We start from the raw sequence: 14,904 nt of genomic DNA on the forward strand, positions 1-14,904 counted from the left end.
TAGTTCACTCTAGTCCCCCACCCCCATCCCCTCATTCCCCCATCCCTCCACTCCTCCACCCCCATCCTTGGCTGCTAGCACTGCTTGAGTGTGTGTGTGTGTGTGTATTTCCCAACTATGGAGCAGGATAGATGGTACCTGCTGAGGGGAAACAGAGATCTCCAGATTTGGAGACCATCTTTGTCACCTTGCACAAGTCCCCTGGAGAGAAACACATAGACATGAATGTCTGCACTGGGGACATGAAGAGCATAGACGGGGGGCTCCCAGTCTGGGGAGAGACCCAAACCCCACCAGGCAGGGTGGAGAGGAGAGCCCTGGTCTGATGAAAAACACCTAACCAGGCAGACAGGAAGAGTACCTAGGCAGAGGGCAGAGGGCAGAGGGCAGAGGGTGATCAACCATCCTGGTGTGCCTGGGACTGTTCCAGCTTTAGCACTGAAAGTCCTATGTCCTAGGAAGCCCCTCAGTCCCGGGCAAACCGGTACAGGGGGTCTCCCAAGAGGCAGTCTCTTCAGTTGAGGGGCTCTCCTGACAGCTCACAAACCCCTGCCAAGCCAGCCCCTAGGCTTTTCTACCATCCCGTCCACCAGGCATAGGGGGCGGGACCCAGGGGGCTAAAGTGTTGGGTGTTGAGCCAGTGGCGGTAGCGGGGGTGCCCCTGTGGGCTGTGTCATCACGGCTGTCTGCCAGCCCAGACAGAGTGGCCTGGCTAGGCCCCAACTCCCCAGAGTGGGTTGTAGTGTTCACGACTGAGGGCTCCAGGCCCGCATCCACGCTGGTTGGTCATACTGGTTATTAAATACGTGACTTTCACCCTCTCCCCCGGGGCAGCTTCTTGCTGATGTCATCACAAACCCCTCTGCCCTGTTGGTTTCCCTGGGTTCCCATCCCAAGCAATTGTGCCATCAGATCCCCCGCCCCAAGGGGCCCCTGGAGAGGCAAGGGAAGAGAGAGCCTCCCAGGGGGGTCAGTCCAGCACAAAAGAAAACTCCTCAGGGGCTGCTCATCTGCCCTGGGGACTCAGAACACACGTGACGCGTTCCACTTGACCTCAGACAGGTGTCTCCCTGGGAAGCCCCAGGATCCCGGCATTACTTACGGCAAACTGAGCCCCTGATGTCCCTAACCCTTTGCCAGCACACCCTGGCCCACAGAAGCAGCCACCATGCCTATCTCCAAGTGCCCGCCAAAGTCGGAGCCCCTGTGGAAAGCATGGGACCGGAAGGCCCAGAAGAACGGACTGAGGCACCAGGTGTTCGCTGTCAATGGCGATCACTATGTGGGCAAGTGGAAGGATAACATGAAACACGGTAAGTGGGGGACCTTCGGGGGCTCAGGTGGTGGGTCTGGGCCATGGTGGGCAACCGGGGCCAAGGAAGCAGCTTGCATAGCTCACTGGGGATATAACATGTATCTCTGAGGAGTGAATGCTGACTTGGACCAACCAGGGGCCTCCTCCTGCTGGGGTTCTGGAACCCAACTCGGCCCTGGCTTCAGCTGAGCAAAGGGGCCAGTAGGGGACAGAGCAGTCTTTAGGCACCAGCCACAGCCTCAGCTGGGACTCTCAGGACACCAGCTCATTCTCTACCTCTGACACCTGGGCTAAGCATGGGGCTGGCTAGCAGGAGGAAAAGGTGGCCCCCAGAAAGCAGCTTGCAACTGGGATTCTGGTCTTCAAATTCAGCCCTTCAAACCAGTAGGGGGCGAGGGAGGACACCCGCTATCCCCCACCCCCTACCCCCCCACCCCCTATACTTCCACCCCCCACCCCAAGTGGCTGGGGCTCTGACTTTAACTGGGCTGGGCTCAGTTTAACTAGCAGGAAGTATGGGGCTCTTTGTGATACAAACTAAGCCCTGAAAAAAAAAAATAAGTTTTTATTCAAAAGAGGTGTTATGGCTTCTCAGTCCAGTCTTGCAATTCCAGATTCTCTGCTCTTAACCATTCTTCTCTCCTGCCTTCCTGCGTTAAGTGCTTGAGCCCATAAAGCTTGGTCAGAATCTCAGCTCCAGTAACTATGACCTTGAGAGATCTACTACAGTACTCCGAGCCCCAGTCTCCCCATTGTAAAATGGGAATAATACCTATCTGTTAAGAGATGACATCTATCAAGTATTTAGCCAAGAGTCTGTGCAGAAGGGAACTTCTGGAGTGTTCTCGGAGGGCTGACCATGGCAGGGATCACTACTTAGAGCTTCCTTGTCCAAGAAGGCCCCCAAAGTTGACCTCACCCAGTGTGTAACACAACACCCACCCTCAGCACTGACTTAAAGGCCAGGGTTTAAGCAGCTGCTTGGAGCTCTGTGTGCGGTTAAAGATGTCTGCCTGCATGTTTCAATCCTTGTGGGCAGCCTGTGGTGTGGACAGAGCCCTGGACTTGGTGTCAGGACCCTGAAGTTCTGAGCCTGGCTCTATTACTGAGTAGCTGTGTGACTTTGGGTAAGTCATTTCCCATTCTCTGGACTTGGCTGCCCTGCCTGTGATATGACCTTGTGGGCTGGTGTGGCCCTCTGAGTCCTCCCGTGTGAGCCCTGCCTCCCCTCAGACCCTGGAGGCATAGAGCTGATGGGGCTGGGGCTGCAGAAAGCAGATCTGTCAGAGAACCCAGGTCCAATGCCCCCTCTCTTGACTCACCTTTCGACCACGCTGAAGTGGGTTGCTGTAGTATAAGCAGGCTGGAAGCAGTCAAGAGAGCCGTCATTCAGGGCAAGGATAGGGTGGCCCCAGTGGTTACCCAGACCACTCACTCCACTAATACTCATTGTGCTCCTAGTCTGTGCCAGGCCCTATACCGGGCATCTGGAAGAATCCCAACACTCAGGGTCCTTCCAGTCTCACTGACAACCTGCACAGTAGGTAATGTTCCATTTTACAGATGAGGAAACTGGGGCTCAGAGAGAGGAAGTGACTTACTCAAGGCCACACAGCTAAAAGTGGTATCATCAGGATGTAAAGGGGACCAGAGAGAAGCCACGAAAGGAGCCATGAGAACATGTTTGAGCCGAGCCCAGAGGATGCAAATGATTAGCCAGGCAGGGGGGAGCATGTCTTCTAGATAGTGGAATCAGAGATGGGGGGGTGTTTTTCACTATTACCTCTTGTTCAAGGAACGGACTGGAAGCCAGTGGGCTGGAACACAGAGAAGGAGGGGAGAAAGGGGCAGGTTAAGAGGGCCAATCGTTTAGGGCCTCTTAGGCCTTGGTAAGTTCTGCCTTCATCTGGGAGACAAACAGTCTCATTGGACCAACTTGGTCACATGCCCTTCACTGAACCAGTCACAGAGGCCTGGGTGGATAGAATACACTGATTGGCTAGGCTTGCCAGGAGGAGAAGTCAGCCCCATGCAAACCTGAAGGACTGAGAGGGAGGGCTGTGTCCCCAAAGGAAATAAACTAGAAGAAGAACAGATGTAAACAACCCTTCATCCCCTGCGATGTGACTGGACCCCACCTCAAGGGCAAAAATCATTGATATCATCTTTTCTATTTGCAGGCATTGTCCTAAGTGTTCTACATAATATTAATGAATTTAGTGAACAGAACAACCCCATGAGATACTCTTATCCCCATTTTGCAGACGAGGAACCTGAGGCCCAGAGAGTTAAGTTACTTGCACTAGATCAAAAAGCTCACAGGGACAATGTTGGATTTGTTCCTGAGCTACCAAGGACCAAGACATGAGTTGGCGTGCATAGGTACTCCGCAAATATTGTATTCATCTCTTTGTTCAACAAATATTGGTCACCTACAACATGCCAGACACTGTTCTTCCGTGCTGGATATAGAGCAGTGAACAGAACAGACCAGTCTGTGCTCTTGTGGAGCGTACATTCTCCTAGAAGAGACAGACAATAGACAATAAATGATAAATAAGTGAATTATCTATTATGTTAAGAGCTGAGAAGTGATATAGAAAGAAACAGAACAGGGTAAGGGATTAAAAGAAGCTTATATGGAATAATTTTAAACGGGATGGTCAGGGTAGGCCTCATTGAGAAAATGAGATTTCAGCAAAGACTTGCAGGAGGTAGGGAGTGAGCAAATATAGAGGGAAGAGTTTTCCAGGCTAAAGGAGAAGCAGGTACAAAAGCCCTGAGGCGAAAGCATAACAGGTGGGTTCCAAGAACAGCATGGAAACCACAGTGGTTGGAGGGCAGAATGGAAAACGGGAGTGGAGGACACAGAGGGGTTGGAGTAGTAGGAGATGGGTCTCCATGTGTGTTCAGGAGAACTGAAGAGATAAGCAGAACATTTTCTAAAAATCCTGACCACCTGGTGTATCCATTCAGTATTATTAAAAGATGAAGCTTGGGACTTCCCTGGTGGCACAATGGTTAAGAATCCACCTGCCAATGCAGGGGACACGGGTTTAAGCCCTGGTCCAGGAAGATCCCACATGCCATGGAGCAACTAAGCCCATGCGCCACAACTACTGAGCCTGCGCACCACAACTACTGAGCCCGTGTGCTACAAGTACTGAAGCCTGCGCGCCTAGAGCCCGTGCTCCGCAACAAGAGAAGCCACTGCAATGAGAAGCCTGCACACCACAAGGAAGAGTAGCCCCCGTTCACCACAACTAGAGAAAGCCCGCCCGCAGCAACGAAGACCCAATGCAACCAAAAATAAATAAATAAAAATTAAAATTTAAGAAAAGACGAAGCTGAAACACTGAAGAGGCAGATTTCTACTTGGGGTCTGCTATGTCAGTTTGGCTTCAGGGCAAAGGGCTGTAGAAATAGAACTTTTGGGGGGTTTTCCTGGGTGTTGGGGGTCTGGAGACCGGGCACAGACCCTGACCCAGTTCTTGAGAATTGTCCAGTCTAGGGGCCCCTGAGGCCCAGCAGACACAGCACCTGCCTCCCGGCATCCCCAGCCCCATAAAGGCCATGTCTACCATGTTGGTTCATCTTTGTGTCCCTAGGGAAAGGAACACAGGTCTGGAGGAAGAACGGAGCCATCTATGAGGGGGACTGGAAATTTGGGAAGAGAGATGGCTATGGCACCCTCAGCCTTTCTGACCAAGAGACCGGAAATTACAGGAGAGTCTACTCAGGCTGGTGGAAAGGCGATAAGAAATGTGTGAGTGGTTCCCATCATGCCCTGGGGTGTGGGCCAGGCTGAAAGCAGGCTGTGTGTGTGGGGGGGGGGGGAGCAGTCAGAGAGGCCTGGGAGAAAAGGGTGGGGGGATCTAGGGGAGGAGAACAGGGTTGCTGTGTGGGTGGGAGAAGGAAGGGGTGGGGGAACATCAAGGCTTCTCAGAACAAAACCCAGGAAACAGGAAGCAAGAGGAGAGGGCCCAGGGAGGAGCCCATGAAACCCTGTGGCTACAAGAAGCCAGCCAGGCTGTGAGGGGCCAAAGTCTCCTCCCAACCTCCCCACTCATTTCCTGGCTTTCTTTTCCCCTGGCATCCCTTTCTGAGAACCCCCCTTCTGTTGGGACTGGATAAGAGGTGGCAGCGGGGGTTTGGAAGAGTGGGAGCAAGAAAGAAAGCAGAGGCCACACCTTTGGCCAAGAGAGGAAGGTCTTGAGGGATAGAAACCAGCCAGAGGCATGCCCCCAACCCATCAACACCTGAATCCTCACCATAGGTCATGGAGACAGATAATAATACAGTATTGCTATGGAACAACAGCTACCGTAACCCTGGAACATGATATATTGTAAACTCTCACATCAACAAAACAACATCATCATCATCATTATTATTCCCGTTTTACTGATGAGGAAACAAGCTCAGAAAGGCGCAGAAGGTGAAGTGCCTTGCTTGGGGTCCCACCACTGGCAAGTTGTAGAGCCCAGCATTTCATGATCTCTACTCTCAAAATGTTTATTGGCCAGTGGGGATAAAGCTCCCAAAATAAATATTTTACATATAATATGGTGCTAGGATAGAGGTTTTTACAGAAAGTCCAGAGGCAGTTCATTGAGAATTCAGGGCAGGCTTCCTGTAGAAGGTGACACCGTAAGATGCAAGGAGTTAGGGAGTAAAAAAGGAGAAGAGGAAATACCAAAAGGAAGGATATAATAAACAGCAAGGTGTGTCTGCCCACAGGGGTGGGAGTGAGGCCTTGAAGGTTATGTAGGGGATGAGGATGTTGAAGAGTAGACTTGGGCTGCATAACCCAACCTCTTCAGGTGTGATCTGCGGGGAGTTTGTGGTGATTCTCTGCGGCTGCATGATAAGTGATTATGTCCATTTTTCTGGGGAGAAAGTCCGTAGCTTTGATCTGATTGTCAGGCATCTGCGACTTTTAATAGGATCAAATCAGAGTTGAGGAGACGGGGCAAATGTGATCGGATAGACAACGTAAAGATCTCCTAGGAGCTGTATGGCAGATGCATGGGGTCAGGGAAGAACGGGAGAGTGGAGGAGGTAGACCAGTGAGAAGGGATGAAATGATGGTGGGCTGCAGGAAGGCATAGAGGAGAATGGACGGCCTGGGAGATTTTTCGATACACGACCGTCAGCTTGGATGTAGGGCGGGGGGAGGAAGCAGGGGAGAAGCCCAGGTGTGTGGCTTGGGTGCCAGGGAGGATGGTGGGAGTTCCTAGTGGTGTGGGACGTCGTGAACAAGGACACCTTCGTGCTTTCAGGGCTATGGGATCCAGTTTTTCGGACCCAAGGAGTATTACGAGGGTGACTGGTGTGGCAACCAGCGCAGCGGTTGGGGCCGCATGTACTACAGCAACGGAGACATCTACGAGGGCCAGTGGTGCAACGACAAGCCGGAAGGGGAGGGCATGTTACGCCTGAGTGAGTGCTTAGCCCCACCCCAAATGGCCTGTGGATCACGCCCACCCGGCCACGCCCTCAAGTCACATTCCTCTGGGCCCCTCATGGCCACGACCCATCAGGCCAAGTCCCCGCATAGACCTGTCCCGACTGGGTTAAGCTGAATGACAGGACCCGGTCCTTGCCCTCAGGAAGTTTATACTCTAAAAGGGGAGCCTAACAATAAATATAAACAATTAAGACATTGTCTTATGGTCGTAATAATCATAGCCTACACTTATACAGCCCTGAGCTCATTTAATCCACAATGCAATCCTATAAGATAGGTGCTCTTACACCGCACTTTACAAATGAACAAAGGCACAGAGAGGTTAAGTCATTTGCTCAAGGTTACGCAGTCTGTTCTGAGGTCGGAAGTGCTAAGGAATTGCCCTTGAAAACAGGAAGACGTGTTGGAGAATGACAAAGGAGTTGGGGTCAGGGCTGTTTAGATTGGCTTCTGGTCAGAGACCGCCTCCCTGAAGAGGTGTTGTTTGAATGGAGAATGGAAGGAGGAAAAGGAAGCGGGATATGTATTGCGCTGGGGAAGAACATTCCCAGGCAGAGGAAAGAGTTCTGAGAAGCTCGCATTTGTATCAGGACTTAATCCATTCTCTACAAAGCAAACAGAGCCAACTTTTCATAAATTGGACCTTGTCACTGCCTTGCTTTCAACCTTTCCATAGCTCCCTATTGCCCTCAGACTCCGTTCAGAGGCCTGACTGTGGTCTGTGGGGCCCAGCATGATCTGGCCCTGCTCACCACTCCAGTTTCACCTCCCCTCTTCCCCTGGACTCCCTTCTTTTTGGCCATACTAACTTTCTTTCAATTGCTCCCACTTTCTGCCTCAGGGCCCTTGCACTGCTGTTCCCTCTTCCTGGAATAGAAAGAAGATTCCCACAGGGACTTCCCTGGGGGTCCAGTAGCTAAGACTCCACGCTCCCAATGCAGGGGGCCTGGGTTTGATCCCTGGTCAGGGAACTAGATCCCACATGCTGCAAGTAAGAGTTCACATGCCACGACTTAAAAAAAAAAAAAAAAAAATTCCCGCATGCTGCAACTAAAACATCCTGCATGCCACAAGGAAGATCCCGCAGGCAGCAACAAAGATCCCATGTGACACAACTAAGACCTGGTGCAGCCAAATAAATAAATATTAAAAAAAAAAGAAGATTCCCCCAGATCTTTGCATTTGTATGTTCCACCTAAAGCACATTCTTCTCAGCGCTTGCTTCCTTTCCTTCTTAGAACTAGGTGTATAATCTTGGGCGAACTACTTTGCATCTCTGTGCCTCAGTTTCCTCTCCTGTAAAATGGGAATAATGGCAGTACCCACTTCATAGGGCTATGGGGAGGATTAGATGAGGGAGTCTGTGTAAAGTGCTTAGAACAGGGCCTAGCACGTAGTAGGCTGTCGATAAAGCTAGTATCATTGCCCCTCCAGACTGTGAGCCTGCAGAAGGACTGGGAATGTGTCTGTTTTGTTCCCCACTGTTTCCCCAGTGCCTGCCATGTAGTAAGTAGGTACTCTTGGTGAGGACACAAACCAGAGCCCAGTCTCCTGAAAACTCAAGATTCCAACTTCCAAAGAGATTTTTTTTTTTTTTTTTTTTGGCTGTGTTGGGTTTTCGTTGCTGCGAGCAGGCTTTCTCTGGTTGCGGCGAGCAGGGTCTACTTGCAGTGCATGGGCTTCTTATTGCAGTGGCTTCTCTTTTGCAGAGCACAGGCTCTAAGCACGCAGGCTTCAGTAGTTGTGGTGCGCAGGCTCAGTAGCTGTGGCACACGGGCTCCATGGCACGTGGGATCTTCCCAGACCAGGGCTCGAACCCGTGTCCCCTGCACTGGCAGGCGGATTCTTAACCACTGTGCCACCAGGGAAGTCCCTCCAAAGAGATTTGACTAAACCAAGGCATTGGGCAGCTGGGGAGGGTTAAGGGTAGCCACTCTGTCATTCTCAATCCCCCGTGCATCCGCCTCCGTGCCTGATTTCAGTGTGCATCTCCTAGTAGTAATAGCTTGCTTTCAGTGAGCACCTTCTGTGGCCCGCACAGTGAAGGAGCTCTAAGTGCACCGTTTCTAAGGCTTGGACTCTGGAGCCGGCCAGCCTGGGTTCAAATTCTAGCTCAAGCTCTTACTAGTTGTGGGAACTTGGGCAATTAATTTCTTTACACTCTCTCTGCTTCATTTTTCTCAACTGTAAAGTAAGGAAAAAATAAAGCTTAACTAGAGTTATTGTGAAGGTTAAATGAGGTTTATATTTGTAAAACGCTTAGCATGACACGGAATAGTAAGTGCTCAGAATCAGTACATCCTTGTATGAGCTCAGCAAACTATTGGCCAAATCCAGCCCAACACATGTTTTGTAAATAAAGTTTTATTGGCACACAGATGTGCTCGTTCAGTTACGTATCGTCCACAGGCTGCTTTTTTAAAAAAAATTAATTTATTAACTTTATTTTTGGCTGCGTTGGGTCTTTTTAAATATAAATTTATTTTTTTTAATTTAATTTTGGCTGCGTTGGGTCCTTGTTGCTGCACGCAGGCTTTCTCCAGCTGCGGCGAGCGGGGGCTACTCCCTGTTGCAGTGCGCAGGCTTCTCATTGCGGTGGCCTCTCTTGTTGTGGAGCACGGGCTCTAGGCACGTGGGCGCATGGGCTCTAGAGCGCAGGCTCAGTAGTTGTGGCGCACGGGCTTAGTCACTCCGCGGCATGTGGGATCCTCCCGGACCAGGGCTCCAATCCGTGTCCCCTGCACTGGCAGGCGGATTCCCAACCACTGTGCCACGAGGGAAGTCCCCACGGGCTGCTTTTGTGCTGCAATGGCAGAGTTGACCATGTGCAGCAGAGACCCTATGGCCCGCGATGCCGAAAACACTATCTGCCCCTTTGCAGAAAAAGTTTGCTGACCTCTGACCTAGAGTTCATCCAATACTCTTCTAAGTCCTGTCTGTGTATGGACTCATTTAATCTTCAGAATAATTTTATGAGTGAGGAGCTACTCTTGTCCCTGTTTTACAAATGAGGAAATGAGACAAAATGGTTCAGTGACTTGCTCAAGGTCACACGGCTGGTAAGTGTCTGAGCTGAGACATGTTGGCTTTATTATTATTATTTTTACACCACCACCACCGAGATCCAGTGGGAAGTGGAATTGATTCCCGATTAAGAGCCGGGGCTCCTGATATGAACAGGATTTGGTTTGAAACCCTGCCTCTGCCACTTCCTAGTTCTGTGACCTTGTGCAAATCAGTCAAATTCCTGGAGCTTTTCAAGTTCCATGTATAAAATGGAATCCTTCATCCTTCACAGAACTGTTTTTGTGAGACGTGAGGTCAGAAACAGCATGGAACCAGGCACAGAGTAAGTGCAGGAAGAACATTGCCTGTCAGTATTATTCGCTATATTTTTTACAGCTAGGAAACTATGGTGCTCATCTAAGTTCCGGGAGGTAGTGGAGGTGAGATGTGAACCAGGTCTGAAACGGGAAGTCGCTCACACCCCAGGGCTCTATGGCTTTCTGGTGGGCATGATGTCTGGCCCGGCAGTGGCAAGGGTCCAGCCCGGGTATATGTAGTCTGGCCTGGTTCTGTGGGCCAAGACCCCTGACTCCCTGTTCTTTCCCCCAGAGAACGGGAACCGCTACGAAGGCAACTGGCAGAGAGGCATGAAGAATGGGTGGGGGCGCTTCTTCCACCTGGACCATGGTCAGCTGTTCGAAGGCCTCTGGGTCGACAACATAGCCAAGTGTGGCACAATGATTGACTGTGGCCGTGATGAGGCCCCCAAGCCTACCCAGTTCCCCATTCCTGAGGTGGGAAGCTCTCCCGGATCCTGGGGCCACATGCAGCCCAGGGAGAGACAAAACAGCACCCACAGCCACACCCAGCCTGTCCAAGCCCAGCCCGGCCAGGAAACAGACACGGTTTTGTTTTCAGTCAGGGCGGCCCCAGGGAGGCTGGCAGTACCCCCCCAAAGCAGGGAGCGCCCTGAAGGCTGGCAGCCTGGGCCTTCCATGCTCCCCAAACCAACCCCTGCTGCTTCCCTCCAGGTCAAAATTCTAGATCCTGACGACGTGTTGGCGGAAGCTTTGGCCACGTTCAAGAAGACACAGGAAGAAGGAGATTGATGCCAGGTGAGAGGCGGGCACACCTGCCACCCTCTGATGTGGTCTGGGTAGCTCCTGGGGTCTCCTCTGGCCTAGGGGCTCAGGGGCTTGACCAGAGAGGGTGGGTTTCTTGCCTCCCGCAGTCCTGCTGGTCGTTTTTGCTTCCTCCCCTTCAAAACTCTTTTCCCTGCAGAAGTCCTGCCAAATCCTCCCATTTGCACCCTGGGCTTAATCGGATTGGAGTCAGGTGGTCTGCTCGCCCTGGAGGGCCCTGGGCCTCCACTTGCCTATCTGTCTTGTGGGCCCTTGTTTAGTGCTACCCCTCCTGGTGTTGGTAATAAGTGGGGTCGAGGGGGGAGCATTGATACAGCATCTTGGAGACACCAGCCCCGCCCACCCCACCCAGCTTGCCCCTGCAGAAAGAACACCCGCGCTTCAGGAGGAATTCAAACCGGAGTCACCCAACTGCTTGGACCGGTGCAGCTCCCACTGGTAGAGCAAAGGGGGACTTGGGCACACACTCGGCACCCTCCGAAGGCACCCTGCTCCTCCCAGCACTGAATCATTCCTGACCAGTAGGAGGCCAGTGCTCCTCTCCCCTGCTGGCCTTGGGGACGCCTTTATTCTTGGACCCCATCCCTGAGCACCCCAGAATAAAGGAGAGCCTGGCAGCGTGAGCCCGGGGCCTGTGGTGGGTGGCCGGGGTGCGAGGGAGCCTCAGGAGGGGTTTCAGGTAGAGAAGAGGGGTCCCCATGGGTTGCATGAATTTACCTTGGGGCAGAAAGGGGTAGGTGCCTCCAGGTCTCTGATCTCTGAGATATTCCGAGAAGATGGAGTCTGCATCTGGGTACATTGGTCACTAAGATTTGGCATTAAAATGTGACCTGGCTTCTCAGCCTAACACAGGGGCTCCCAACCTTGGAATCCTGTGGGAGATTTAAAAGCTAGGAATGTCTGGATCCCATGCCCAGAGATTCTCATCTGTCTGGGGTGAGGCCTGGGCCTTCAAAAAGCGCCCCAGCTGACTCTCTGCAGCTGGGGCAGAGAACCTCTGACTTACTGGCTTTGTGATCCTAAGTAAGTGACCTCAGTTGCCCCATCTGTAAAATGGGACTTCAGATATCTCACAGAGGTGTTTTGAGGATTTTCTAGCAGACGTAAAAATAACACGTACTAAGATTAGTTGTAAAGCAGATTTCTGGGAAGGGCTTTCTATAATTCTAGACAACATTCCTGCAAGATAAGAGGAACTCTTACATAATGGGTAGGAACAGGAGTTCTGCAGTGACTCCTTGAGTGTGAATCCCAGCACTGACTTACTAGCTGTGTGTTCTTGTGTATGTCACCCAACCTCTCTGTTCTTCCAAGTTTCCTTTCCTCTAATATGGGACAATAACAGTACTTACCACCAGGGGTTATTGTGGTTACTGGAGAATGATATAAGGTGTGGTTCTAACCCGAGGGAGGGTGGTTTTGTCCCCCTTCCTTCCCCGGGAACATCTGGCAAAGTCTGGAGACATTTTTGGTTGTCACAGCTGGCAGGGAAGAATTCTACTGGCACCCAGTGGGTAGAGGTTGTGATCCTGCTAAACATGTTATGATGTAAACACTCTACAGAAGAATTATTCAACCCAACTTCAACGGTGTAATACCATGAAATAACCCTGAAATACCACAATGTTCATAAAGCCCTCAGCAAGTACCCGGCATATAGTAAAGCGTTCACTGATACTGACGTTCTCTCTGCCATCTAAATGCCAAGCAGGTGGCCCGACCCATGGCATCGTTCTCAGTCGGTACCTCTGAAGCCGGGAAGCTGAGCCTGGCTGCCTCTGGACACATAACCAACCACAGAGCCACTCAGTGCTAGGCCCAGCACTGACAGCTTTACACGGGTGCTCTCCCATGACCCTTCAACAACCTATGAGGTGTCCTGCTATTATTCGTGTCATTTTAGAGGAGGAAACTGAGGTTCAGGGAGGCTCACAAGTCACCAAACTAGAAAGTGACTGTGCTTAAACTTAGGCCTGTCTGCTCTTAAGGTGAGAACAGTGGCAGTGCGTATAGAAAACTACCATTTTTTCAGAAAAGGTAGGATGTGTACTTGTTTATGTATAAAATGTCTAGATGGGAACAAAATAAACTGGCAACAATGGTTGTCTCTGGGGAGAATTGGGAACCTGGGAACAGGGGAGGGACAGCAATTTTTCACTGCTGTGTTTGGAACCTTTGAATGTATTATCTACCCAGGTCTCTGCAGAAGCAGGGAGGTGGGTATCTTAGGGGAAGGATGAAAGATGCCTAGGTTTTCTCTGGCGAGCAGTGGAGATTTTCACACAGGGGCACCTGCCCCACCCTACTCGGTCCCAGTCAGAGGGCCTTCTGGGGACAGGGGAGGGGTGGGTCCTGGTGTATATCATGCAGGACGGAGGCAAGCTGCAGTAGGATAAAGGGGTCCCCCTCCTCCACTCAGCCCACCAAGCTGCTGTGGCCATGTCCAAGTCTGCACAGAAGGACAAAAGCTTAAGGCCACACTTTCCCACAACCAACTCTCACTTCAGCCAGAGCACTTGTGTTTTTATAAAACCACTTTCTGTATCAGGTTTAGGGGACAGAATGAGCTGTCAAACACAAATGCCCTCTGGGGCCAGGTGAGTAACATATGAAGCTGGGCTGGTGTCATACAATAGGGAGTGGTGGGGACTGTGGCAAATACATCTCCTGGGTAAGAGGTAGCTGCAACTCAGCTCCTGTTCATTGTTGCTCTGCAAGAAGGCAGGCCCAGTAATGCTGCTGCTGGATCTTCCGATTTCTTAAGCAAAGCCAGAATCAGTCTACATAAGATTTTTTGAGTGTCTAGGCTCTGAGCCAGATTTCCAGGCTCGAAAACATCCTCTTTGGACATCAATTTTTGTCATCTGCAAAATGGAGAAAAAATTCCTTCCAAAATGCATAACCTGATCATACAGATGAGGAAATATCAGAGAAACAAGACAGAGGCAGCATTCTACAAAACCACTGGCTCACGCATAGCACAGGGAGATCAGCTCAGTGCTTTGTGACCGCCTGGAGGGGTGGGAGGGAGGGAGACGCAAGAGGGAAGAGATATGGGAACATATGTATATGTATAACTGATTCACTTTGTTATAAAACAGAAAGTAACACACCATTGTAAAGCAATTATACTCCAATAAAGATGTTAAAAAAAAAAAAACACTGGCTCAGACTCTTCAAAAATGTTGATATTACAAAGGACAAAGAAAGGCTGTCCCAAATAAAAGGTGACTAAAGAGACATGACAACCCAATGCAGTGCATGATCCTGGATGGAAAAATCACTACAAGAAAGGACATGATTAGGACAAAGAGGGAAACTGAAAATGAATGTTGTTGTATTAGATAATAGTATCGCATCAATGTCAAATTTCCTGAATTTGATCATCGAATTGTGGTTCTGTAGAGGAATGTCCTTGGTTTAAGGAAGAAATCTGTAACTAATGCATATGGCTCAGGGAGAAAACATACTGTCATTCTCATTACTCACACTTTCAGTATTTGCAAATTTGCCTACTTGCTGAGGTCAAACAAGGTGACCCTCTGCCTTCTTTCAGCTCATGCTGTAAACAAGTATCCTTTTCACAGTCTATTTAGTGCTATGTTTTTCACATTTTGGTGCTTTTTGTTGGTGATTTCACTACTTAAAATGGTCCCCAAGGGTAACAATGAAGTGCTGTCTAGTGTTCAGAGCACAGGAAGGCTGTGATGTGCCTTACGGAGAAAATGTGTGTTATGTAAGTTTCAGTCACAAGTGAGTGATAGTGCTGTTGTGATAGCAATAGCGTGTAAGTTCAATGTTATATGTAACATATATTAAGGCGTCTTTAAAAAGAAACACACAAAAAACAAGGCTGTGTATTGATTGGTTGACAAAAATGTTGTGACCAGAGGCTTGCAGGAACATAACCCCATATTTCTCTTAGGAGAAATACTAATTCAGTGTTCTGTGACTATAGAACAGAACCACTG

General features: G+C 50.3%; 1 protein-coding gene across 2 annotated transcripts; it reads left to right on the top strand.

Annotated features, from left to right (window-relative positions):
* Window positions 1–52: 52 nt before the first annotated feature.
* MORN3 (MORN repeat containing 3) lies at window positions 53–14,063 on the top strand. 2 transcript variants are annotated; one of them, XM_073790061.1, is made up of 6 exons: window positions 53–1,313; window positions 4,924–5,081; window positions 6,598–6,757; window positions 10,401–10,585; window positions 10,823–10,906; window positions 12,645–14,060. In XM_073790061.1, the coding sequence occupies exons 1-5, from the start codon at window positions 1,169–1,171 to the stop codon at window positions 10,898–10,900; spliced, it is 726 nt and encodes a 241-aa protein (XP_073646162.1). In that variant the 5' UTR covers window positions 53–1,168; the 3' UTR covers window positions 10,901–10,906; window positions 12,645–14,060. The 2 variants fall into 2 exon arrangements, with proteins under 2 accessions (XP_073646162.1, XP_019806095.1); XM_019950536.3 differs by having other exon boundaries at window positions 55–1,313; window positions 11,286–14,063.
* The last annotated feature ends 841 nt before the right edge of the window (window positions 14,064–14,904 follow it).

Source organism: Tursiops truncatus, chromosome 13 (genome assembly GCF_011762595.2).
Source record: "Tursiops truncatus isolate mTurTru1 chromosome 13, mTurTru1.mat.Y, whole genome shotgun sequence".
Taxonomy (NCBI): domain Eukaryota; kingdom Metazoa; phylum Chordata; class Mammalia; order Artiodactyla; family Delphinidae; genus Tursiops; species Tursiops truncatus.